The following is a 27,759-nucleotide window of genomic DNA, read 5'->3' on the forward strand; positions in this document are numbered from 1 at the left end:
ATCTCACTTAAATACATACTACAAACTTTGTTTCTGGTTTTCAAAGGCTGAAAAGACAAAGATTGCAGTATGCTTTTCAGTTTTTTCGTTTGTGTCATATTTAGTGGTTAACTGATCAAGTCTCTATGTATTACTGGTGGGACCAGTGCCCTTCCAGGAGATACTAATTTTATGTAAGTTGAAGTGAATGGCTGCTTAGCTGGAAGGTATGATGTATTTTAAACAACACTTCGAGGATGCAGCATGGTTGGTGCAGAAATTCTTCCCTCATCTTTCTACATTTTCCAGTCTTCTCTCTTGGCGCTGCTGAGCTTTCTCTGCCTTCTCTCTGGGCAAGAGAAAAATGAAAGTAGCATCAAATAGAAGTTGTCTTATCGCGTGTAAGGGTGGTATGTTGAGAACAGTTATTTATTGCTGTTCTTTTCACCCTGTGAGTGGCTGCTATAGATTTGTAAAATCTACTGATATACTTTAACGTAGTTATGTGCCTTAGTTTTTATATATCAATAAATTTTGCACAGCTGCAGATGCTCAGAAGCACATCTTGTGAAATCTTTGCATTTTATTAAAAAAAAAAAGCAAAAAAAAAAAGTTGACTTCATAGCCAAGTTCTCCTCCAAATACTTCCAGCTGCAGCAAGAGGGATGAGTCATGCTGAAAGCTGAGGAGCTTTTCTAAAAGTTTTTCACTTGGTTCACATGATTATTTTTTTTTAATTTTACATTCCTTTCTGTTTTTCTTTTCTTAAAAAAATAAAAAAAAACAAAACGTGAAGGAGAGTCTTCCAAGGAAAACCCATATGAGGATGTGGAGCTGAAAGGCCGTCACGCGGGCCGAAAATCCCATCAGCTCTCCGAGAACTCCCTAGATTCTTTGCACAGGATGTGGACTCCGCAGGACAGGAAATACACATCACCTCCCCAGGTAATGCACGGCGTCACAGGGTGTGAGGGCACATTTCTTTCTGCACTTGAAAACTTGTTTAAAGCTGTTGTAAGAGAATCAGTCGTGGCATAGGAGGAAGAGCAGCTGTACTGAATGAAAAAGCGTATCTGGAAAGCGAGTGCAATCAAATCCATAAATCGTTGCTGCGAATGCTCTTGGCAGCTGCAATGGAGAGTCTCAGTGCTGCACGGCAGAAGCTGGTTGCTGTTTGGAATAGTCCTGATGAGCGCTGGCTATGGCCAGATGAGTCTAAGCAGAATTCTTCTGCCAGCTGTTTGAGGAGCTGAATCTGGCCCTGAAATCTTTAGTGTAGGTTGCAACTCTTTGTGAATTACCTCAATGTTTGCTGCGGGGTTTTTAGTAGGATGGGAGGGAGAGGTCAGCTTCTTAATCTTGCCCATGTATTGTTACACGGGGCCTATTGTGACTTGTATGGCATGGTTTCTTGTAAGGTGGAGAAGGCAAAGTATACTGCCTCCCTCTCTGTCCCAGTGAAGAAATGAATAATAACATAATTAGAAAAAACAGAGTGTCTGCATTTAACAAAACTGTATAAGCTGTGTTGGCAGCATAAAGTAAAACACCTTCAAACTCTGTGATGAATTTTCCAAAGCTTTGTGTCTTCTGTGAAAGCTACAAAGTGCTAGGTTGCTTTGTTTTTAGTGGGATCATTGTGTTAATACGGAAAAATATAAATTTATCACATGCTTAATTTTGAGATTCAAAACCTCTTTTAAAGGAACTTTGTTTTGCACTGAATCAACAGAAAATTTGCATTTTAATGAAAGGTCACAAGAATCTACATTTTTTTCAAGTAAACTGATCTAGAACAAAACAAAATATATTTTCTTTCACTATATTTGGGTACGTGTAAGCACCACAGTCGTAGAGATGAAAGTATTGTCTGGATTCTTAGCATACACCTGGTCCATCATCTGTAAAACAGGAGTGTTTTCTGCAAAGCTACTGAAAAGGGAGCAAGTGGGAAGTGACCTCTGGAGGTCCCTTTCAACCCCAATGATTCTGATTTTGTGAATAGAGAGTATATAGTGAGTAATCAGGCAGAGTGAGGAGAAAGGTAATTTTGTAGCGACAGGCATACTACAAATAGCAAGTATTTTTGGCTGTACTCTGTGTTAAAAGTAATTGTGATAGCATTTAGGCCATCCAAATGGATGTCCGAGTATGATAAGAACCATATACGTCCATTATATGCCATCCACTGTTCTGTGTTTTACGAAGGGAGACCAAAGAATTTATGGATTAAAGTGACTTCTGTATAGTTTCTCAATAAGTAAGTATTCTCTGGTGTCTATGCATCAGAGCTCTTTATTCTGGTCGCTTCCTTTTGCAACGCTGCCAGGAGTTTCTCTCAGTCCTGCCATAATTGTGCTGTCATTTTGTTGATACGTAGAGCAAAAGGACACTAAGAGCAGGTCAGCTATGGGCCTGGGTAATTCTCCAATGACCAAAAATAGAACAGTCTCAATTTCCTGAAAAATGGCAGCTTTGGCAACAATTTATCACCCAGTTTTTCCAGCATAGCAACGTAGCTGGTTTAGCAACAGGACTTCAGATGATAAACAAGACGGACGGGATCAGAAGGTCAACAGGCTTTCACCAATCATCTCCAAAAGTTTTTCTTTTCTTAAACTTTTCTTACTTTCATTGAAGTATAGACTGCTGTAGATTTTCCTGGCATGCAGACCTGTGGTAAGCAGAGACTTCAAACACTGGCTTGTGGTAATTTTGAATCCCATAGTAACTTCTCCTTTCCCATTTGTTATTTCCAATTTTTCAAGTCATGAGATAAAAAAAAAAAAAAAAAAAGGTGTTTTATTGATGACACTCTGTTTGTGATGCAAAACCCACATGTACAGAGACACACCCTACACTTAATTCCAGATCATATGGCCCTGCGATAGATAACCCCTCCAACTAGAACAAATGGGATATTTATTACTGCAGGTGTACTGTTGTTAATACTGCTAATATGATATCAGTGAATGCCAGCTGTCAGTTGTTAACAAAATGGTACTTTTTTAAGGCATGATGCTTGTAGCTCATACATAAAGGACTATAGGTGAACAGTCAAGGTGAGGGACAGAGTGATGGAGGGAAAAACTTTCTATCTTTCACTTGCATCACAGGGAAGCTGGGAAGAGAAGACTAGGACCTGACCCTGCCAGCCTGCAATTAACCTTCCTAAGAGCTAGGCAGAGCTGCTCTGAGAGAGCCCCAGTTTTTTGAAGATAGATGTCTGCCAGTACTTAATCCTGTCAGTGAGATTTTTCTTTCCTGCTGCAGTGATAACCAATTTGTCCTTTAAAGTAAATTGCTTGGGAAGGCAGGACAGAGTTGTAACCAGGTCTTTGCATATTAACAAATCCTAAAACAACTTTGACACTGTCTAAATACAGCAAGCTTGATTTTCTGCTTTCTCTGGAATAAAATAGCAGCTTCAGTGTAGTCACTTTTGATTTTCACCATTGTAAGTGAGAGAGATCAGGCCCATCGTATCAGTGTTCTGATGTCAGCCAAACTGTAGGTTAGGTTTGAATGTTCATAGTGTTGAAGTGATGTGGGTGCATGGAAATTCAAAGCCAAATGCAGTTTATTGTTTTGAAATTTAGATAAAGCTGTAGATATTGACACTCTTCTCTTCATTTTGACCTTTACCCGTCTTCGCACATACCTTGTAGAGCTGTGGCTCACCTATCATGATGTCTTCATATAGTCACCACTCACTCACAGAGATTCTTCTGCACTAAATGTTGCTGAGGAGGGGAAGAGCTCAGGCTGTTCTTGTACCCACAGCTACCTTCAAAGCCCAGCAGCCAGTCTCTGCGCGTTGGGAACTGGTCAGAAAGGAAGAGCCACCGCTTACCACGGTTACCCAAGCGGCACAGCCATGATGATATGCTGCTGCTGGCTCAGCTTGGCATTCCCTCCTCCCCCTCCAGCCTCAATGAGGACAGTCTGAGTACCGCAAGTGAGCTGCTATCTACGCGCCGGGCCAGGAGGATCCCAAAGGTACTGGCAGGGTGATCTTGTCCCAGAAAATGGTCCTCTGGTTGCAAGGCCTCAATTACAATTCTTATGCTGGGGATAGGTCACCTGCCTGCAAAAGCTTGCAATTTTCTATCCAACATTTAGCCATTATTGAAAGCTCTTTTTCTTTGGAGACAAAATATATTCCTTTTTTTCTACACACCTCTACTGTGAAAGTTCCTTCCCTAGAAGTGAGTAACCCTGCACTTTGTTTGCGCTTGCAAACAAACATTTGACTGCCATCTTTGCACACAGTTGATTTCAGTCTAATTCTGTTTTCCCCATTTTTCTTTAAGGTCTGTGGGCCAGAGCATTTTGTGTACCTAACTTAAAGATTTTGAATGTGTCATGGCTAAGCATTTAATATTTATAACATGCAGTGGCATCTGAAGAGAGTTTTTTCCCCCATCATTTCTTTGATTTTGTGAAAATATTGACCTAATGTATTTCCTGCATTTATTTACAACTTACCCAATCCTCATAACCCTGCTATCTCAAAGCAAGAAATGATTTTCTACTTGTCAAGGAGTTCAAACTTTTCAGTTCAAAATGAGATGTGTAAGAGAAAAAACAGAAACGAACAAGCAAAAAAACCCAACCCAACAAACCAAACAACAAAGCAGCCAGAAAGACCAATCAGACCTTTTCTAGTACATCAGCAACAGAGAGAACTGCCAATATGTTCATTTTTGGCCTGTGAAGATAGTTATTTTTTTATTGTATATTCTGCTCTTATTAGAGAGTGTATATTGAAGTATGTGACTGCAAATACTGTGAGCAGAGGGAGATTTTTATGTTCCTGTCAATTAGTCTGAAATTCTGACTACGCCAGAAGCAAACAAAAGGAAGGAAATTGATCTTATGCCCTTACTATTTACTATAATTTTACTTCCACGAAATACACTGTTTTACTGCACAAATGGGCATACATTTGCGGAGGAAGTTACAGAGTAACAGTAGCATACTTCTTGGTTTTGAGTCAAGCTTGGAAAGTTTGGATGTTACTTTTGTACCCAGCTTTCATATTTGTCACATTTAAGGGATAGATAGATATTCTCCACATATGACATTACGCTTTAAGCATATGAATGTTCAGAGTTTTATCAGAAATCTCGCAATTATTTCTATTTTTGACAGCTGTAGCTTCTAGAATCTCATAATACTGGATAATCTCATGTTTTTATTGAACAAATGTTAGTTATTAGAGGAAAAACTTGAACCTGAGGAATAACTGTTCTGCATCACTATCCTGTGCCTCAACAGATGCAAAACTCGAACGGAAGATAACAAGGATCCTTTATGAAACCATATCCAAATGCTTTAAAAAAAACCTGGACTTTATTCACCACTGTTCAGGTTTCACTATTGGTGAAACAACTCAAGCAGACAAAGCACTGGGCAGCCCTGTGAATGGAGCACAGAATTCCAGCAAGACCTTTCATAGGATGGTTCCTGTTCTCCCCCAGAACTAATTTTTCTTTAGTTATGGTTAGCTCCTCTGGTTTGCTGACCCAGCTCCTTTGGGATTCTCCCTCTGATAAGCATGTGGTTGGGTGCTTGATATACAGTTATGTACTCTTGGAAATGGAGGGGGGAGGGGTCTTGTTTAGTTCTTACTGTGCTTGGTAGAAGTATAAAGAGAATTTATGCAGTAACTGTAAAATTTACCATTCAGATTAGGTATGTGTTTCAATTAACACTCATTATAAAACATAGCCAGCATGATTCAGCTGTTGGAAGGCCTGAGTGAAATTTTGTTCCAAATTTGTGCTCTGTTGCTGACTTTCTACTGTGTCTATGGCAAATTGGTTTTTCCCTCTGAGTTTTGCTCTCAAAGCTGAGGTAAAACAGCTTTTGGAAATTGTATTATACTTCTATGAGTAAAGCTGTTATGGAATGAAATATACTGTTACTGACTCATTAGAGCTTTATGAAGATTAATTGCTTTATATTTATGACTCTTTAGAAATTATAATTTAATTACTAATTTTTGGTAATCCCAATCTCTAAAGTCATTAAACAGAAATATTTTCCATTATCTCAGATTATTTTGGATAGAAGATTGTTATCCAGATTAGCCCTGTAGAGGGAAGTTATAAAGATGATTACCAGGAATTAAAATTTTGGCTGCTGCTGGCTTTAGCACCAGAGGCTAATATAAAAATAATTTTGTAGATAAGATTGGAGAAAGTAAATGCAGCACCTCTAGAGGTCAGTAAGTATAGCACAAGTTGGAAGAGGATGGGAGGAGAAGTCCATATGGGCCAAATCCTCAGCTGATATAATAGGGCTTCAAAGCAGCACACTACTCTGTATGTGTAAATGTGTAATGTGTTTGCCTTACTGATGGTTCACTTTCTTATTTTGCAGCTTGTCCAGAGAATCAATTCCATCTACAGTGCAAAAAGAGGGAAAAAACGGTTGAAGAAACTTTCCATGTCCAACATTGAGACTGCATCCCTGAGAGGTGCGGCACACACATCATAGTTTAGTAAATCCATTTGATACAGAATTAACAGATTTCCTTCTTCTGTTCACATCTACTCCAGGCTCAACTTTGTTTAGAACTTTCTGCTGTGAACGATGATTTTTTTTTGTGAGAGGAAAAAAATGGGAATGAGTTAAAAATAAAGGAGATTTTCACTGTTGTCTATCTTAGTAATCCCAGGACCAGCTAGACTCATCCAGCCTGTTCTTTAGCTCACTTTTTGGGTGGTTTGTGTCTGTAAGTTTTTTCCAAAATTCACAATTTTATCTCTATAATTCATTCATATTTTTTCCTGGCACGAACATGCAAATATAACTCAGCCTGCACTTCAGGTTGCTTCTGGAAAAGTATGATTCCAGAAGAAAATTCGGGCTGTTTGTAGTAGGAGTATGATGAAATTTTAATGTGAAAGAAACACATCTTGTCTTAAAGTTACTTTTGCATGGTACTCTCACCCAGTTTGATCAATTCTGTCAATTGGAAATATTACCAGACAAAGTTCATAAGGCTTCCCTTGACTTCTCAAATGCTACATAACTTTATTGTTAAAAAAATTGCAAGTTTGAAAAAGTGCTGGAATGGTTTACGCAGGTTGAGCTTCAGTGCAATGATTTGCTACAATGGCGAATTAATTCTACATTTTCACAAAGCTCTTATTCTCAAGCAAAATGATAACTTAATCCAATGAAAAGATAATCTAAACATCCACTCTGTTTATTTCAAGATGTTTGAAAACATGGGAGAAAGCATGTCTGGATCACAAGGTTCAGTGTGCAATGTGCTTTTTCCCAGTTTCACCGCAGTAAATTGAGTTCATGTTTGCTTTGGTTTTGCATTAACTGATCACTCTATCTCCTTTCCAGATGAGAACAGCGAGAGTGAGAGTGACTCAGATGACAGGTTTAAAGGTAAGAGGTCAGACTTCAGTACCTTCTAATCAGACGGTGTCACAGACCCTGTCAACATGTAATCTCCTACTACCGAGCATTGTTCCTGTCCATGACATGTATTTTCCTTTGTGAATTATGTTAACTTCATTATTGCAGAGCTAACAAAATTTACAACATTTACGGAGCTTTACAAAATTTACAACAGGAGCATGAATGTGGAATGCATGGACAAAATGAACTGCGAGGATCTATCAAGGGTATGGCAACTGTGTCATATCATAAAGAGCAGGACCTTTGATAGATTTTCTTTGTCAGTCACTTCATGGATGCTGCTGTTTTCCAGAATAGCTACCGGATGCAAACTTAAAGGAATGAGGTTGGATGTATAAGCTCTCTTATTTGTACACTGCTTTAAGTGCTTACTGCTAACTGCAGTTGGAGGCAAGATATTGGGTATGATCCAGCATAGCAGTTCTTACATTGTTTCATAGGTCTACAGTCTGAAAATTATAGAATTTCGTAGAATTTATAGATGTCATAGAAATTTATAGAATATACGGAATATATTGTAGAATTTAGAGAATTTGTAGAAATTTATTCCAGGGTTCTAAAGGAACTGGCTGATGTGGTTGCAAAGTCACACCATCATGTGCCAAGTCCTCAGTGACTGGAAAAAGAGAAACTTGACTTCCATAGTCAGGAAAGGGAGAAAGGAAGACCCAGGGAACTACAGGCCGGTGAGCCTCATGCCTGTGCCTGAGAAGATCATGATGTGGATTCTCCTGAACAAGATGTCAAGGCATATGCGAGATGAGGAGGTGATTTGAGACAGCCAGCATGACTTCACTAAGTGCAGATCATGCCTGACCAATCTGGTGGCCTTCTATCATGGAGTGACAGCATTGGCAGACAAAGGAAAGACAACTGATGTCATTGGCTTCGATTTATGCAAGGCCTTTGACATGGCTCTGTACCACGTCCTTATCTCTAAAAATTGGAAAGAGGTGGATTTGAAGGCTGGTCTATTAGGTGAATAAGGAATTGGTTGGATAATCATAGCCAGAGGGTTGTTGTCAATGGCTCTATGTCCAGGTGGAGGCTGATCTGGACATGGGTGATGTCCTCCAGGGGACTGTCATGGGACCAGTGCTCTTCAACATCTTTATCAGTGGAATAGATTGAGAGTACCCTCAGCAAGTTTGCTGATGACACGAGGCTGAGTGGTGCAGCTGACACAATAGAAGTTAGGGGATGCCATTTAGAAGGACCTGGACATGCTTGAAAAGTGGAAATCTAATGAGATTTAAGACCAAGTGCAAGGTGTTGCATTTGGATCGAGGCAACCCCAGGTATGATTACAGACTGGGAGAAGAACTCCTTGAGAGCAGCCCTGAGGAGGACTTAAGGGTCCTGATGGATGAAAAGCTGGACATGAGCCAGCAGTGTGCTCTTGCAGCCTGGAAGGCCAACAGTATCCTGGGAGGGGAGGGGATTGTCCCCCTCTACTCTGTCCTTGTGAGGTCCCATCCGGAGTACTGTCCAAGCCTGAGGCCCCCAGTACAGAAAGGATGCGGAGCTGTTGATGTGGGTTCAGAGGAGTGCCACAAAGATGATCAAAGGGATAGAGTACCTCTCCTATGAAGAAAGGTTGAAGGAATTGGACTTATTCAGCCTGGAGAAGAGAAGGCGCCAGGAAGACTTCATTGCGGCCTTCAAGTCGTTGAAGGGAGCTTACAAGCAGGAGGGGGACCAACTTTTTACGTGGTCTGATAGTGACAGGACAAGAGGGAATGGCTTTAAACTAAAGGAGGAGAGATTTAGGTTAGATGCTAAGAAGAAATATTTTTACTCAGAGGGTGGTGAGGTGCTGGAGCAGGTTGTCCTAAGAGGTTGTGGATGCCCCATCTCTGGAGTCATTCAAGGTCAGGTTGGACAGGATCCTGGGCAGCCTGACCTAGTGGTTGGCAACCCTGAGAATTGCAGGGAAGTTGGAACTAGATGACCCTTAAGGTCCCCCAACCTAAGCCGTTCAAAGATTCTATGAAGTTCTTCTATCAGTGCACACAGTACCTGCACAATCTCTTCTTAAGTCAAGCCAGTAAGTTACTGTCTTATATTCAAGAGTCCTGATAAATGGAGAGATTATAAAAAGGCCAGATGCAGCAAAACCAGATTTTATTACTAAAAATCTATCATGTTATTAGTAAGTGAGGTGAAAAAAAAAACCAAAACACAGGGATGCAGAGCTACTGTCATAAGATGAGGAGAAAGCCTTCTTACCTATCTACTGCAGGTTCATTCTTGGGATTTGGCTTCCCTACTTGTGTGGTCAGATCATGACCCAAGCTCTTTATCAAAATAATTTATAATTCTTCTGTTGTTGGACTAGTTGTATACCAGCTGGTCATCAGAGGAATTTCTTCTATTTTTGCTAGTTACTTACTGCTGCGATGGAGTGCTTGTGACATCTTATTTCCCTCCTACAAGGGGAAATCTGCCTTTTGTGAACTGTGTCAATGAATACAGCCTTAAGGGATGGACATGTGCTGCTAATAGTTTGACTGCCCTTGCAGAGAGATCCTGGTGTGAAGAGGTGGGAAGAGCATGCAGGCAGCTGTTTTTACTTACTTTTTTTCACTTACTGGCCTATTGGAACTGGTAATGCTGTGACTGACCCATCCACCGGAGAGATCTGAAGACACATCACTGCATCAGGGAGTATCTTTGAATCAGGATTGGATGTGACTATAAATCTAAATCTGCCTTTGTGAATGGCTGTGGTTCACACGTACGCATTATATTCCCAGGTAATGATCTGTATCTTTTTTTTTTTTCTTTTTGATGCTAGCTCATACCCAGCGCCTAGTGCATATCCAGTCAATGCTGAAGAGAGCTCCAAGTTATCGAACCCTGGAACTGGAGCTAATTGAATGGCAGGAACGGGAGTTATTTGAATATTTTGTGGTAGTATCACTGAAAAAGAAGCCCTCTAAAAACACTTACCTCCCAGAAGTGACGTATCAGTTTCCCAAGGTAAAAGAAAAATTCTTATGTCCAACTTACTCTAAATGCTTTGTAAGATACTTATTTTGCTAAAATCAATGATGTGAATAAGTGGGAAGATTAATTGAAATCTATTTCTTAATTGAGGTTAATCATTCAACTTTCAGAATTTGTACAAAGTAAAGAGCACTGAGAAGGTGACAGAAAGCTTTCCCTATTTACGAAATTGTCATTTCCAGCACTGGAGAGTTTGGCCCGATTGTAGGTGCTTTAAATACTGTGTTTAAATACAGTTTCTAAATATTTCTCTTTCAACTCCATTTAGCTCTGTCGGGGTTTGTTCCAAAACTCACTGAAGTCAATGGAAAGACTTTCCCTGAACTAGGGCTCTCGTGCTCTGGCAGCAGAAAGAAATTTCAGATAGGAGTGCGCTTTAATTGGACATTGTGCAACAGGGGAGTTTGGGTTAATTTAGGCAAACCACCAGTGATTATTTGTATTGTGCTATCTTCTATAAGCCTGCCCTGGTGTCACGCCTCACTCTGCCAAGCACCAGTAAGGAACCAGTCGATGGGCCCTTGCTCTTCAGAGCTCAACAGCAAACCACTACCTCCCCTTGACTCCTAAGAGGTGCTGTGAAGCTGGCCCTAACAGTAACTGATTTAATTTCAATTCTTCCCCCCCACAGCTAGAAAGGCCAACCAAGCAAATGCGTGAAGCGGAGGAGCGTCTCAAGGCCATCCCTCAGTTCTGCTTTCCTGATGCTAAAGACTGGCTCCCTGTCTCTGAATACAACAGGTATATCCTCTGATGCTCCTCTGCTTCACAGTGCTGATGGAGTGCATCTGGAGCAGCTGCAGGCTTGCCGATGCCCAATTATGGAAGTAGCAGTTTAAGTCTTGGCCACTTCAGGCTCAAGCAGCTGTATTTAATTTTTTTTTGGTTCTGTATTATTTTTCTTCCCCATTCTGCCTGACTCACAAGCCTGTGTGGCTGAAGGGAAAAGATCTGAAGGTTTATCTCAGTGCCAAATCCTAAAATGTAAATGGCAGAATTTAAAATAAACCTTAAAAAGGACGCTACCCACTACCTGCCCTGGTCATGTACCCCAGAATGCTTACCTGATGTTGCATGGCACCTGTGCTGGCAACGCTATTCTGAGAATTTTTTGGAGATGTGCACTTTTCCAGCAGAGGAGCACTGTCTTCCTACACTTACGTATGAATGACTACAGGAGAGGTGAAGGAAGGGAGAGCCAGGCTTCCATTTTCTTTTTCATTCAAAAGAAACCTCAAATTTTTTTTTTTCCCCTGAACTTGTCTGATGATATACTAGTAATAGAAGGAGCAGAAATAAGAGAAATCCCAAAATATGAGGTGTCTTTTAAAGAAGCATGGTATGAGATGTGTGTAAATGAAATAAGACGTTCAGTGTGTGTCTTAAGGGTCTTTCAATGATGGCAAGGAGCTAGCATTCACCTGAAGGAATCGCTGCAGCTGAAAATACACATGGAATGTCTTATTGGCTTACGTATGATGTGTGTCACATAACCCTATTATATTCAGTGTCGCTTGGCTATATCAGTACTTTTAAGCACCTCAGCAGTGAAGTATGGAACACACTGAAGTAAAACTGTGAGGGCAACATTGCTGGGAGCAATGCAGCCCTGCTTTCACAGCGTTCCACCTCTTCTGCTGCTGCTCTGCTAGACAGATTTTCCAAGAGCCCATGTTTGTGAAACAAGTTATCCCTAGCATATTCTGCTATAATTATATAAACCCTGGCATTAAGTAGAAGTATTATATATAATGACATTTCAAACTTGCAAATTAGTCAGGAATGGTTATCAGCCTGTATGAAAATTCACAAACTCATCCCTTTACCTTTGCTGCTGTGATAGTCTTAAACTGTTGCTTTAATTCTCTGTCAAAAATTGTTCTTATCCCAGAGAAGAATGTAAGATGACCTCGATTTTGCAAATCTGTGTTATTTTTAGATTAGAAAATAATTTATCTACTCTTAGAGTATATCTAGGGTTCTCCCTTTAAAAACAAGACACAGTCCAAAAGAAGACATAACTAAAACATAAAGGATACACAGCATTTGAATGTTGCTCTCAAAATCTGATTCTTACATTGCATTACAAAGACACTGCCGTGTCACTGAAATTCAGCACCTATCTCTTCTTAAAAGAAAATAACTAGGTTGTCCATTTGTACTCTACTCTTGATGGAATTTTGCCTCATAGTATGTCCAGATGATGGACAGAGGGAGGGAAGACCTTTCAGTGGGAACAGTCTCTCATAGGATAAGGCGCTATCCCTTTTCAAATGACCTACTTTGTGCTTAGGCTGCAGTTCTGATAGTAAGATCAGGTCAATTTTCTTCCTTCTAGTGAGACTTTCTCTTTCATGTTGACTGGGGAAGATGGGAGTCGGAGGTTTGGCTATTGCAGGAGGCTGTTGGTAAGTACATCACCTTTATTTCAAACTGTAGAATTCTCTTAAACCATATCTCTAGACTATAGTCTGAGGGTGTCTCCCACTATTGTACAACACAACTGGGTTGCTTGCTCTGAAATTTGGAAGTGCAAGAACTTAAAATAAGACTTCGAGATGTCTGTCTGAATCAAATGGATCCCAAGTCCTTTAGGCAGTTTATAGGAATGTGGAAAAATTCTTCTGTGAGCATTTACCTTTTAAATTCTTTATATCATGTGCTTTCAAACAGCAGCAGAAATACTACAGCACTGCAGACAAAGGCAAACATGGTATTTCTAAACATTTGTGAGTAAAGTTTATTTCTTCTATGCCTGCTTACATCTCCAAAGTTCTCTGCCAGTGCTGCCTAAATCACTCTGCAGCACATCTGTGGTGTACGTAAATATGCCACCCTTCCCAGTAGGGTGATGGTGGAGGGCAGGCCACAGTCAGCATTTTCTCAGGGCCACGCAGTAAGGTGATGCCTGTGATGGGAAATCTAGGCTCTGAGGCTCCTTTTCTGTCCTCATGACCAGGGTGATTAGCTGTTGGTAAAGGTACCTGGTTTGACCTGCCACACAATTCTATCTCATCATGGGGCTCATCTCTTGGGAAATAGACTGGTCACCAGATGAATTCAGAGCACAGCAGCATGCTTACGTGTTGTGAGAGAAAGTAAACTGCAGAAAGACGTGCAAAGTTTATTAAGCAAGATGGAGCACAGTGCAAGCAGGCATTCTGCTGTCCATCGACACAGAACTGATGGGATGGCAGCAACACATACAGCCATTGGCCATCCCTGTGCTAGCCAATGCTCGTCACCACTTGGATAGGGTTGCAAGTGACGAGACAGCTCCTGTACTATCCACATGACTACACTTCATTAGAGAGCTTATATGGATAACAAATACTACAGGAGCCTTTTACATTCTTGTGCAAAATGAATGTCTGAAGCAACGCTGCAAGATTGTAACTAGGTAACCCTATCTGAGAGAAAAGGACACTCTCCCTTTTCCCCTTCCTTCCCTTGCTGTCATAACTTCCCTTCTTTCCAAGCAGGGAGCACCTCCCTTCCACAGCTTTCAGAGGCTTCCAGTAGACAGTGCAACTTGCTGTGTTAGAACAGCACGCTCCATTCTGTGTGCTGCTGGCACCTGACCCTGTCCTTACTCAAGTCTATGGCAAAGCTGCTTGTCGTGCAGATAGCAGATGCTCTGTCTGGGAGGTATTGCTGTACGTGGGTGCTCTATTTGTAAGAGATTTCGCTTAAACTAACAAAGCAGAAAACTTGTTTATCAGTTCTGTGGGCGGTATTTGCTATAGGTAGCATCACAGAGACTTGCTTACTCTGTGTGTCCAAGTGTGGAAGAGTGGGCCAAAATAACAGAGTTTATCTGTGGAAAGGAAATGTCAGTGAAAGCATATCTTGTAGTAAATTTGGTTAGGAGGCAATTCTGAGATAATGAAGTGAAGCAGCTAGAATGTATTCTTGCTGATGTAAACAAGCACTACGAGATGTAGTGCAGCAGTACAATCCAATTTTTAGTGTGTGTCTATTGTTATTTAAAAAGATAATAAGGTATATTCAGAAAATGTTGACTAGAATCGAATTTTGAAATGTATTCCCTCTACCATATAAGGGTGGTTTAAGGCTTTTATAGTTCTGAAAATGTCAGCAAGTTTGGATTCATGCGCAGAGCTTACATTTGTGACACGCAAAACAGTTGATCCTGGATTGAAAAGGAACTGAAATAAAAGCTACAGTAAAAAGACGTATCAGACATATTCACAGAAATGTTGAATTATTTTTTTAGTGAAAGATTAACATAGGCATTTCTGAGTCACTCAAGGCACTGTGAAATCCATTTTACATTAAAGGCATGATAAAAATAGAACATGGACTTTCACCTAGTGCAAAAGATAGGTTAGCATACTAGGAAATTGTGGTTCACAATTTAATCAATACTACATACTTAGATGTAAATGGTGTTTTGAGACATAACTGCAGGCTGTTTTTATCCGCTGTTGTTGATGGCAAAAATCAACCAATTTGGAAGAGAAAAAAAGGAAAAGTACATACTCTCATGCTAAACCTGTCTAATAATTATAGAGCCTGTTATAAAGCTAATCTGCTGCTGCCCTGGGAGATCGCTTAAGCCAACATGTTTCATCTGGTTCCAAAGCCTGCTATGCAGAAGCTGATATGTCTGATATTTTCAGCCACGTGTATAATTTTTTATTTTCTCTGTGCAAACATGGAATTTGCACAGGCAACTCTGAGCATGTGAAACTGTTTATATGCCAGAGGCTTGGGCTTTAAAGCAGATTTTTTGCATTTAGGTGTGTAACTTCCTGAGCACTCTCTGACAAGGTCCAGAATATCTCCTCAGAGGAGTCCCATTCCCAACCTGTCAAACACAACAACCCTAACTTGGGAACTACAAGAAGTTCTCAGCAAACACTACGTATAAGAAAGATGGGGCCATATTGCTCAATATAGAACTGTAAGAAAATCCTGAATTCATTATAAGCCAACTGCTGCAGGGAGAATTCAGTAGAAAATATTCCCCAGCCTGAAGGGTGCTCATAATATTCAGCTGGAGGTTTCTCTCATCTTCTGGAGAACTTGGCAGCTGCTGGCAGTAGGCTCCAAAGAATCACTGAATGGTTTGGGTTGGAAGGGACCTTTAAGATCACCTAGTTCCACCTCCCTGCTATAGGCAGGGACACCTCCCTCTAGACCAGGTCACTCAAAGCCCCATCCAGCCTGGCCTTGAATGCTTCCAGGGGGGATGGTCAGTTGCTTCCATGGCCAGATGGACCAACCCATCCAACCCTGCAAGGTAGCATCCGGCTTACTACTTGTGTCTTTTTGCAGTTTTCGGTGTTCTGGTGCCTTTGCTTAGAAAATAATTACTTTTTAGCTTCTGAACTTCCTGTCAGCCTAGTTCTTCTTTGGTATATTGAGATATGAACAAACTGTCCCACTTTTCTGCCTTTGGATTTCACATTCTTCCAGACCCTTCTCCCCCCTGTGTGTGTATCCAAAGCCCTGCTAAAAGTACCTCAAGGGATAAAGTGACAATTATGTTCTGTTTGTATAGCAAATCCTGTACAGTATCCCTTTTAAATGTATTTATATTATTTTGTTTCATTTTTGAAACAGGATTAGAATGGAATGTAACCTATTGTACTACTGCAAACATCTGCACTTTCATAGTTAGCATGAAGTTTTTTCCAGTTGCATTTTGCTACCTCCCAGGCAACGTTGTAGCTGTTTTCCTGGTCACTTGATACCAGAAGTATGCTGCTTCATATAAAGGAAAATGGGCCAATATACTTGAGATATTACATATCATCACTATTCCACTTTACTGCAAATGAGACATTCCATCAATTTGCCAGGCTCATTTCTGTGGCTGTGTCTGGGCTGTGGCTCTGTGACACGACGTGTCAGCAGCAAAGGTGATTTGAGCAGATCCTGCCGAGGGATCAGTTTCACCTTGCAGCTCACTCCCTTCCTTGGTGGGCATTGCAATGCCTCAGGTGCTATGGGGAATAAGGGAGAGCAGAAGCGCCCTGTGGAGAAGGAACGGAGGGGAAGGTGCTCTAATGAGAACCTGAATGCATCTTGGGCTTTACTGCTGTGGGAGTTGCTGTGGATGCTGAGAAGTGTTAGTTCTAGTCGGACAATGCTGGAATGTAAGTTTTTGCATCCTTAAAACAATGTTCTGCTACCAACTGCTACCAAATAGGAGGCACACAGAACAGAAAGCTTGATGATTTCAGGATTTTCTGGCTGGTAACTTTGTACTTGCAGAAATATAAAAACTCACAGGGTGTCTTTTACCCTATCTTACCTCTCTCTTCTCTCTCACATAAAACTGCTCCTTCAGGCACTTTTCTAGGCTAAGACAAGCCAGTCCCAGGAGTCAGGAGGAGGAGCAGATGCCTGAACACAAAGTGTGTACATTAAAACATGAAAAGCAGCCTTTAGGTGGAACTAGGTCATCCTGCATTTGCTGGGGCAGGAGAGAGGCATTTGTTACATTGTGGAAGCAACTCTTGTGGGATGCAGACTATGTCTATGGAACTGAGAAGAGCTCACTGGAAAAGCTTTTCTTCCTGTTGCCGTGTTCCCTCCATCCTGCCTTTCCTCAAGCATGTTTGACAGCCCTGTGTACGTTGGATGCTCTGGCATTAAAGTTTGTGTTTCACATATAACATGAAGACTTCAACATAAGCTTCTGGATTTAAAACACCCACAGCTTTTTCATGGTTTGTGTTTGGATTGGCCCTAGCAAGAAACTGAAGCTGCTGCAGAAGCTGGCTTGTGGCTGATAGAATAACTTCAGACTCCCAACACTTGATTTTGTTTGTTTTCTGATGCCATTTGAGGAACATCTCTGGTTCTGCATATGCTGACTCCTATTAGCTGGACATCACCAGCCTGCCTCATGTGATCTCCCTGTTTTTGTCTTGATGTTTCCCTGTTTAAGGTTTTCGGATTGAATCTACACCTTTTGTTGTTCCAAGGCAGTCCTAGTGCCAGGCAGAATTCAAATAGTGTCCTTTTCACGATCCTGCAGAAAGGAATAGACATTGTGCACTATGTGCATTTGCATTGCCGTTTACAGTTAAATATTTTTATGTACTATCTCTATTATATGATCATTGCCTTAATTACTGCAAATTGCAATTGAAGCACAGTAATGCTCTCTGGAGAATTATCCAGAAGATCTCAGTCAAGATATCCTGGCCCACCCTGGGGAGGAAGGGGTACAGCCCCTCTGGAGTCTTCAGGTTGATGTTAGTCTGTTTTTTGCTCTCTGTTGCTTTGACATGGAATGTAGGACTGTGTTCCATGTTTCTCTTCCGTGCTGTTTGGTAGGTCTGTTTTAGCTGCATTCCCCCTCCATCCAGGGTGTCTTCAGGTAGATAGAAAGGCTGGGAGGAGAAGTGTGGGAGGAGAAATGTTGCCATTGATCCCCACTGCTTTGGTTCCTGTGATGTCAACACACTGGTACCAGTGTTCCCCAGTTACTTCTGGGGCCATGAAAGCAGGAGCTTTCCTGTCTATCTCTTTAAAGTCCCAAACCACTGAGTTACATGTCTGAGTGACTGATGGTTGTGCACACTGCCTTGATTTGAAAGCAGGAGTGTGTGGTGTGTGAGAGCATCTCAGCAATGCCAGACTGGGAGGGGATCTCTGAAGACATCTTCTGGATTTTAAGCACCTGGGCAGGGAGGTGAGCTTTGAAAGAGGAAAGTGGTAGGCTTGTTTTCAGAAGCAAAGGTCGTCTGCTCCACCTGCTAAAGGCAGATGATGAAGCAGGTTTTGGAGGAGACTTTACTCAGCAAACATCAGATTGAACTCATTGTAACAAGACTGTCCAAAACCACTTAATGGATCAGCCCTGAAGCAAATCTTAGCTCTTCCATCTCATAGCCAAGTTCTTGTCAGTTTATGTTCATGCTCTTGGGAATCTGTCTCCTGTTATCAACAAAAGTAGTCAGTGTTTTAATTTCTGGTGGACTAAGGCTGAAAATATCCTGAGCTTCCTGAAAACAACTCAAAAAACATATCAAAACCAAAACATCATTCTCTCCACCCTCCCTCTTTCAGGAGGAAGGCGATATGTCAAGGCATAGCCAGCTTGTGCTCCTTTAGCACACATCTTCCTTGAACTGGGCATATTGATTGCATAGAAGAGAGAACGAAGCAGGATGGGACTCCAAGGCTGCAGCTATTTTGTAGAGCACAGCCTTAAAACTGGATGTGCTCTCTTCTGGAAAGGGGGGAGGTTAAACCAGCACCACTGGCTGGGTGCAACCCAGTCTCTGCTAGTTAAGGGAGATAAGTCCAAGCAGAGAAGGGAGAGTGGAGACAGGAAGGTTGAGTTATCCCAAACATTCTTCTGGGAAAGAGACAAATCTGCAGCACAATGAGCAGGTGGTTTAGATCTGTCTTTGAAGTGTAAACTAATGGCTGAGAGGGGAGCTCATGTGAAGAGTTGACAGTGTCAGAAATTTGAGAAATAATGCCCCTCAGAGTGGCTCTGCCTGAGGGTTTTACACTGCCTCTTGCAGATGATTTGTATGCACTCAGGAGGCTGTGCTGTTTGCAAGGAAACAGCTTTGAAATAACAGAGAAGGATGTCCTATATGAGGAGTGCAAGGAGCTCCTAGACATGTAACCTTTACAACGTTTGAAAGCAGTGGTATTTCATAAAGCACAATCTTTGAGTAAGTGCTGAGCTGTTATTGTTTCTGATCTTATAGATGACCCAGGAATGTGATGTTTTTACTGGCACTCAGTGAGACAGCTCTTGGCTGGGAGCTATCCAAGACTCCTGGCATGGCTTCGGCATTCCTGTAGATTTGACACAATGATTTTAACCAAAATCCCACATGCTTGATATAATCACTCAGTGCCTTTAGAAAGGGTTTTATACCTAATATGGACAAAAAAGGATTCTGCTTTTTCTGAGACGTGACGTGTAGTGAGCAGGTTTGGATCCAGAAATAGACGCATCTGTATTCACTTAGTCCGGGTATTTTTTGTGGTCTCTATTGTAACAGGCCAGGCACCTGCTGACTGTCCGAGCCTAGCTTGTGATATTCCAGTTTGAAAAGCACAGCTACCCCTCAGTTCCTCTTGATGCATGTGGCACGTAAATGCCAAACACTCTGGGAGGCTGTTAATCACTGTATCTGCAGAGTCTAATGATGTGGCAGCCTTCTACGTGGATGCACAGGAGATGATCAGCCACCTTGGCTAAATATGCAAGTGGGCAAGAGCAAATGGAAACAGTGATTCTGAGCTCCTTTATCACAGAGTTTCTGGGGATGATTCTATCACTCCTGCATAGCAAGAATGTACAGCTGTGCGAGCAAGCTAAGTGGTGCCAGGTGATTCTTTTACAGACACTTTTTTTCAGTGTTTCACAAGTACAGCTGACTCCACTAGATACAAGGAAGTAGGAAGTCTATCTGTCATCTCAGACCCTGCTTTCAGCTTTTTGCTATTAGGAGACTGCAGTTCTCCAGTGTAGCTGCAGCTGCTCTGTGCCATGTTGGATGTAGCTCCTGCACAAGGCAGCACCAGGACTTCCTTGCATTGTGTCTTGGGAGTGTGTGTCACAGTACCTGAAGTCAGCAAACTGCCTTGTTAAAATGACACCCCTTAGGAAGTGTGTGCCTGTGAAACTGGTGAAAATCAGTTGCAACTACATGAAATGGCAATGCTGTATCACAGCTTGTTAAAAACACAGTGGTAAGTTGCTGTGCATGGATGTGTCCACCTGTGCTCACTGTATGTACACAGGACACAGGCAGACTGCCTCTCTGCTCTGAGAACCTTGCCAGTGAGGATGGTTTTCTAAAGTGCTTGGTATTGACTTAACTGTAACTCTTTTTCAGTACATAAGCAAAATCCAGCAAGTGGTTGCACCCTTCTTTCACACACAGTGCCGCCAGACACGAGCACAGGCAGTGTTGCAGACTGCAGTATGCTGAGAGATTATCCTTCAGTCATGGCAGTTTAAACCATTTGCTTCTCTAGGAAATATCTTCAGTACGATGGTTTCAGAAAACCATGTTGACAGTTTTTTTTGAGGAGGAAGAGATATGCATCACTGATTCATTCTCGCTGCAGTTTAAGTTATTTAAGAGTTTCGTTTTTATCATGCATCTGAGAAAGTTAATGATTCAGCTCATGCAGCTTGCCTTTGTTTAGGTCTGTGAGCTTGCCTTCTGTAAGTTAAGCTGTCTTTGAACATCATGGAGTCAATCAGGAACTACAGCCGTGATTACTTCCCTAGCACCATAATTCTCGTCTCCCGGCGTATGGTCCTGGAGTGGCCTCACCACAGCAGGAGCAGAGGACAGTGGTGGTATAAGGAATGACTTACAGTCATAGTTAAATGTGCTTTTATGGCTTCAAGTCAGAGCAATGTTGGAATACAGCTCCAGTGTGCTGTGATTTCCAAAGCTGATAAGCGCTATTTATGTTTTTTAGCCTACCGTCTTAAGGGAGAAATAAGATGCTTTTCCAAGAGTAGCTATTTTGATGGAGAAATGGATAGTGAAAGACTTCACGTGATGGCCAACGATGTGATCAGAGAGATATTTCTGAATGGCTCCAAATCAATATATAATTTCAGTCTCTTTTTTACTGTTATCAGCCAAGTGGAAAAGGGCCACGCCTACCTGAAGTCTATTGTGTCATCAGCCGCCTGGGGTGCTTTGACTTATTTTCCAAGGTAAGAAGATTTTTTTCCAATGTTGCTTTTTAACTTGAATATTTACTGAGAAATATCCACATCAATGAAGCAGACAAGAAGAATTTCTTCCTTTGATGGGATATAACTGTATTTTGTAGTTGCTGTTTTGGATATTCCATCCCTATTATTGGATTCATCAAAGAATGCCTTATTACTTCTGTGACTGAGGCAGAACTTGATTCAAAAAACATCTGGGTATCTGTATGATCTGGCTGACTGTAGGTTTTTCCAGTGTTTTCCAAAGCCATTCTGTGCTGAGCTGTAACTCTTGGCATCTACAGTTTGAATGATGGGCCAGTACCACTTTTACTCCAGTACGCTGCGGAATAATGAGGTTAAGAACAAAGAGTATTTGATATGTGAAGTCTATAGGCTTAACAGCATTGACATGATGTTTTTATTCTAAGGGACTAGGGAAGGATGTATAATCTTTTAACTGGCCTTTACGTTAATGAATCCAAAGTTGCATCATATTCTGATGTAGTTTACTTAGGTAATAAATTTCTTGACAGAAGGGTATTAAGACAAGATGCAAAGCATTGCAGCTAAATGGGGATTGTGTAGCCATTGAAGCAGTTAACTGCTAGACATCTCCAGGGCTACAAGCATTATTCTTTTGTAAGACAAAAGGTTATTGAAATAAACTGTTCAAAGCATTACTGATTGATTAACATTAGAAACATCTCTTTGGCTGCCAGTTTAGGACCTCCAGTCCTCTGAAAGAGTCCTGCAATATCTAGTGAGTGCCTCAGGAGTACCATATAGGATTTGCCGGTGATCTGTGGAGAACAATGATACGTCTGCTGTCAAAAGGCTTTCTTCCCCCATTCAAATTTTGATACAGTATTCATATTAAAACATAGAAATGTTTTAATTTGCTTGGGATTTTCACTTCAGATACAAGGAGTCTGGCAGGACTTAAACATGAATTTTGTTTGTTCATTTATATAGGAATAAAGTTGAAACAAACGCATTAACCATTGAAGTTAATAAAAATATGGCATGTATATTGTTCATAGGATCTAGTAATCATGTGGAATGTTACCTTTCATCTAAACAGCCTTTCTAGACAAATCTTAGTTTAACACGAATCTTATGTGAAGAAAAACAGTTGAGTTGAAATAGTTAATTGCAGTTCTGCTTCTGAGGACTTTCATAAAGCTCTGCAATGTGGGTTTATAAGAGTGACTCTTAGACATAATACGTATCTAAACACAGATATCTGTGAGTAATACAGAATGCATTATTCTGGGAGGATAACACAGCTCAAAAAAATAACAGTCTTGGAAACTATGGAGGGAAGTCCCAAGGCTTTTTGTTTGCTTTTAAGTTTTTATCTAATTTTGATAATGCACTGACTTTCAAAGGAAGCCTTAGGAGAGGGGAAAAAAGCAGAAAGTATGAAAAATGGAAATGTGAGTATCCGACTTACCACCAAATATCTCTGCAGCTGGGATATAAAGTCTGCAGCAGACAGGAATGATCAAACTGAAATTGCAAATAAACTGCTTTCCCAGTTAAATCTGTAATCTGAAAAATGTCTTTTCGTCCAGTCAAAGTCAGCTGGAGGGCTGACTGGTGAGTGCAATTTCACTGGTTTTACCAGGAGCGGATCCCAGCTGACCTGGCAGGCAGGGCCTGATGACATGGCCCTCAGATTCTTGATCTTTGAGCAAAAGGGAAGGCTCTCACTGAATTACATATGAGTTGTGAGTGGGGCTGTAGTACACCTACACCTTTTTTCAAGTTATGGCCTCTGGAAGGGGCTGGGCTGCAAAAAGACCTAATGCCCACTGGAGCTGTACTGTACTGCAGAGTGCTGATCGTCTCCTGAAGATGCAGGTGCCAAGATGAAAGTAGGGTGCTTGGCAAGACGTGGTGCCGACTCCAGCTCTGGACTGGATTTAGCACAGGTTTTAAGCACAAACTCCAAGCAACTCATCTGGAAAGGTTCTGGATGAAACAGCTTCTAAAGGAAGGAGAAAGAGTTCAAATCTTAGCTTCTCCATTGTTTTTGAAGACAGATGTGGATGGAGGCAGTTCTTGAAAACTGAATCAGTCTCTTTCTTCAGTCTAGTGAGAGAAACCTGGTCTATCCTAATTGCACAATTCAGTAATGGTGCCCTCTGCAATTTTAGTCAAAACAAGGAACAGTAGTCTTACAGAAAAATGTGAGTGATGAAAGACCACAAGATACTGAACCTTGTGTATTATTTATCAGGAAGGCAAAAGGAGTTCTTTGTTTTAAAATATGTGTCATGCTGGTTTGGATAACTTGCATTATTTTCATCTTCCTAGAAGCCATCTATGTTCACTGCTGTAATACCTACTGCTAAGATAGGCTTGAGAACTATGGATGTCCTTACTTCCAGACCTAGTCAGTTATAAGCTAGTGGTTATCTGCCACTTCTACAGAAAAGGAATGCAGCTTTGCTTTAGAGTTCAGCCTTCAGTGCGCTGCAGAGAGGAAGGAGAAACTATGCACCAGTGAATGCTTCTGTTGGCATTTGGTGTCATTAGCTATCATTGTAAGTCACCAGCTTGTGATTAAGTATATTTTAATGTTCTGTTTCAGTGAAAAAGCATTTCCAAGAGAAACAAGGGAAAATGCCTGGCTCAGTTCCACTAACACATGCATAGCCTTTTGGTCTCAAGTGGTGGTTAGAAGATCAGCCTTTCAGGTCAAACCACTAACTGCTTTGAAGCTTGCTTTCTTGTCTTCTTTAGGTTTATCATCTATGTGGTCTGTCTAATGTGGGAAAGCTTAGCTGTGATCTAATTTATGTTGGCCCATTTGACCAAAAGAAGAAGAAAATAATAGTCCTTTCTATCTGTAAGAAGTTCCATCTGCTCATTTCAAAACCTGATTGCTTGCTCTGCGTCATATTAAACAGAAAATGACCTTAGTGCAGGCACCCAGTGTAAACAGCTGGGCACGCCTCTTGAAGCTGCTCACAGCTGGCTCCAGCTTGGTGCAGACTGCGAAGTTACTGTTGTCACCATGGCTGAGTCTCAGATCTAGAGGTTTCTCCTAGCGGAGCCCTGATGGCATCATGGCATGGCAGGGTTGCTTTTCTTGCCAGCATGGTTTTTCCCTGCCCAATCAGTTGCAGTGGAAAAAATGACCTCCTTAATGCAAACCTCAGGTTCACAGCTGAGACTTGACACTCACTTGGCCTGTGATCATGGTGCTTGTGTTGATCTTTCTCTTCTTCAGCTCACCCTGTTGTTCAGGTCAAATCTCAACAATATAGGTCCCATTTTGCCATGACTGAACTTCCTTCAGCTTCGCAGGTTTGTTGTTTCTTCCTTATTTCTTTGTTCAACTGCATGCATGAAAGGAATTCATATTGTAACTGGAAGATGAGTCACTCTTACAGTAAGATCAAATGCTGTGGTTTTAATGACATTGCAGAAATGTATGGAAAAAGAAAATTAAACTTAGATCTGCTGTGTGCTTAGGCACATGTGGGTCTGAAGATTTTTCAAAGGTGTATGTGGTGCTAACCTGTTCTATTTTCTATCTTATGTCTTACTAATGGATTAGATCCTGGATGAGGTTGAAAGGAGAAGGGGCATATCTGCTGCTTTGGTTTATCCATTTATGAGGAGTTTGATGGAATCTCCTTTTCCTGCACCTGGAAAGACAATCAAAGTCAAAACCTTTCTGCCTGGAGCTGGCAACGAGGTAAAAAAAATAACAGGAAACATTCCCCCTCATCACGCCTAAAACAAGCAACAAAAATAAAACAGGAGGTACAGACAGTGCAAGTCATATGGGATGGTACTCCTTAAATTGAGAAGAGCAGGATCTGCTCCAGCATTGATACGTTCATACTGGTTCCTGCTGATATTATAAACCAATTTATGGTTATGTATCAGTTATTTTACAATTTTTAATAAGTTGCCTGTTATTGCAAACATTACTTTTTTTTTTTTTTGCTGTCTCAAGTAGCCAGAAACCTAGCATTATAAAACATAGGCCTTATGGAAAATGACACTGTTGGTGCTTTGCTTGAAGTTTTGTTTAACTTGAGGCTTACTAGATATTTGGCACGTCATTCTATACTCTGTATGTCCTGATGTTAATATGCAATAGCTCCATTCAGATGAGCAACTGCGCAGAGAAATTATTCACTGCAGGTAAGAATAGAATTTGACCCACTTAGCAAAAGCAAGAAAAAAAAATCTTTTATGGTTATTTTACAACTCCTAGTGTTAGTTCTGCAGTGCTATTACTGTTTTTTAAATTGAACCGTATCTTCTCCAAGTGTAATGAAGTGGACCTATAATGTCACTTGGGATGAAATGTAAGGGGTGCCTGTTAAAAGTGAATTGCTGGGCATTTTTAAGTCACTTGTGTTTTCTTCTGGAGAAGCAAAGGAAAACTGAGGGGCTGCTTGGCATAGCAGCAGTGAGACCTGATAATGCCTTTGTGACGCGAATGTATCTGGGAACTGTGGATCAGCAACTACTCTATCCTCTGCTCAAGCATCTGAACTCTCCCAGAGAATAATATTGAGATGATTCCAAACAAACAAACAGCTCTTCTGGCTGAGCTTTACTCTGTGTTATGCTAGTACATATTCGTTATTTAAATGGAATGCACTGTCTTAATTAGGAACAGAATCTTGTCCTTCCATTGTGGCTCCTCTGGCCTAAACAAAGATGATGATTAATTGGGAAGTAGACAGTATGTTTCTTTGTGAAGAGCAGACTGAAGCAGAAGGCTTCGCCAAATAACAGAAAACATCTATGGCATCTAAAGCTGCTGTAACTTGCATTGCATCCTACACCCCAGCGAGATATTAGTGTTGGAAGTTTTGCAGCAAAATTAGCTCCTCGTGATTGGGCACTTAAATATGGTTTGAGATTCCAGCCCCAGTGCTATGGAATGGAAGTGGGCATCTCAAACACAAAGAGTATTACAACTTAACTGGTAGGAACTGGTTTTTTTTTCAGTACCCTGTGGTGTTGCTGCTGTTTATATCCCTAAAACAGTGTGTTTGTGAGGAATTTTGTAAGGGCTACTCAACTTCGAATGCAATACAGCATGCTAGTGGAATATGGTATCATGTGCATGAAAACATAAAGGAAGTTAAAGCAATAACGAGATGGTGATTTTTAGACACATGGAAAGAAGGAGATGTATATGCGCTCCTCCTGATACGGGAGTCTACAGAGATACAGGACTTATCAGAGACTTCGACACAGCTTTAAGTTGGTCCGCTTTTCCCCTTTCCCTGCTGTATCCTCAGTTTCCTTAGTAGTTCATCATCTTCTGTCATCACTTCATATTTTTATTCCTCTCTTGCTCTCTTCTTCATGTTATTTTTCTGTCTCTTTTCTTTCCTCTGTCTTCAAGCTTCACAACTGAGCATGTCAATTGCAGAGTAAAGAGAAGATATAATAAAATCAAGCAAAATGCATTTGAGAAAAGGAAGGAGAGGGCCGGAGGTCATGGATGAAGTATGACAATTAGACTTTAAAACAATTTCACAAGTCATCATCTAAGACTCCCCAGTTATGTATATATATATTTATATATATATATACACGTATGTGCATGTGTTTATGACAACAACAAAAAAATGATTAAACACTAGCTAGTGACTTACGTGTTGTAAAAGAGGAAAAATGAGGTAAATGGGGATTAAATTTTGCACAACACTTGAGTTCAGTCCCTGGCTCCCATCTAGAAGTGAATTTGAACTGCAAGCCAAGTTGATACCAAGTATACTTTGTCTTTATGATTGATTCAACCCTGCAAGCTTCCAGTTCTAGTTTTTTCAATTTGTTACTTACTTCATTCTGTTGATTCAGCCAAGCTTTACATTTCTGACGGAGTGTTTAGAAGGCAGAATTATGCTTCCCTAGGAAATAACAGATTTAATGCACATGACTATATTCTGGGAAGAAAATGGTATGATAGTGGATTGTGTAATGCACTGTTTCTCTGGAGTGTAGTCCCTCCTGCCTCAGTTTCCAAAAGAGGATGGGGATTGCTCTTTTTGTCATCTCAGCAGGCTTGGGTGTCAGGTGCCCCTGGGGCTGTCAGATCTGACCAGTGACACTGACTGATACTTGCTGAATGTGTTCAGGTCATTGAGCTGCGGCGGCCAATGGACTCGCGTCTGGAACATGTGGACTTTGAATGCCTTTTCAAGTGCCTCAGTGTGCGTCAGATCATCAGGATCTTTGCTTCTCTCCTCTTGGAGCGGCGTGTCATTTTTGTAGCAGACAAGCTCAGGTAAGTGACAAAGGGACCTGAAGCACCCGTTAGGGTGGTGCTATCTCCTGATACAAAACGCTTTAACATATGCCTAGAATGACTGTCAGATGTGAGGATCCCCTCACTTGCAAGATTTATATAATTTTATTTCAGTGCAAGTTATTTGCATCAGATGGGGAACACATTTTCTAGCTGTCACTTTCTAGCTCTGCTTGTAAAATGGGGGTACCAATACTTATCTGCTTCATAGTCAACAAATCTTTTGCACAGTGTTTCAAAGCAATATAGTCCTAGCAATATTTCATTTCTGTTTTGAAACGAAGTACTCCTAGACTGTAGCAGAGATCCTCGCTGGAGTGCTTTGGCCATACAGTGCACCCAATAG

General features: G+C 41.1%; 1 protein-coding gene across 14 annotated transcripts in view; it reads left to right on the plus strand.

Annotated features, from left to right (window-relative positions):
* ST5 (suppression of tumorigenicity 5) overlaps window positions 1–27,759 on the plus strand; it is a 158,276-nt gene that overhangs the window by 111,070 nt on the left and 19,447 nt on the right. For 13 of the 14 annotated variants that reach the window (XM_021402310.1, XM_021402306.1, XM_021402305.1 and 10 more), the window contains 10 exons: window positions 776–924; window positions 3,763–3,978; window positions 6,367–6,463; window positions 7,348–7,392; window positions 10,223–10,407; window positions 11,066–11,175; window positions 12,773–12,842; window positions 21,044–21,121; window positions 24,690–24,830; window positions 27,244–27,392. In XM_021402310.1, coding sequence (XP_021257985.1) covers window positions 776–924; window positions 3,763–3,978; window positions 6,367–6,463; window positions 7,348–7,392; window positions 10,223–10,407; window positions 11,066–11,175; window positions 12,773–12,842; window positions 21,044–21,121; window positions 24,690–24,830; window positions 27,244–27,392 — 1,240 coding nt within the window. The other variant, XM_021402315.1, reaches the window with a different exon arrangement.

The sequence above is a fragment of the Numida meleagris genome, chromosome 6 (genome assembly GCF_002078875.1).
Source record: "Numida meleagris isolate 19003 breed g44 Domestic line chromosome 6, NumMel1.0, whole genome shotgun sequence".
NCBI lineage: Eukaryota > Metazoa > Chordata > Aves > Galliformes > Numididae > Numida > Numida meleagris.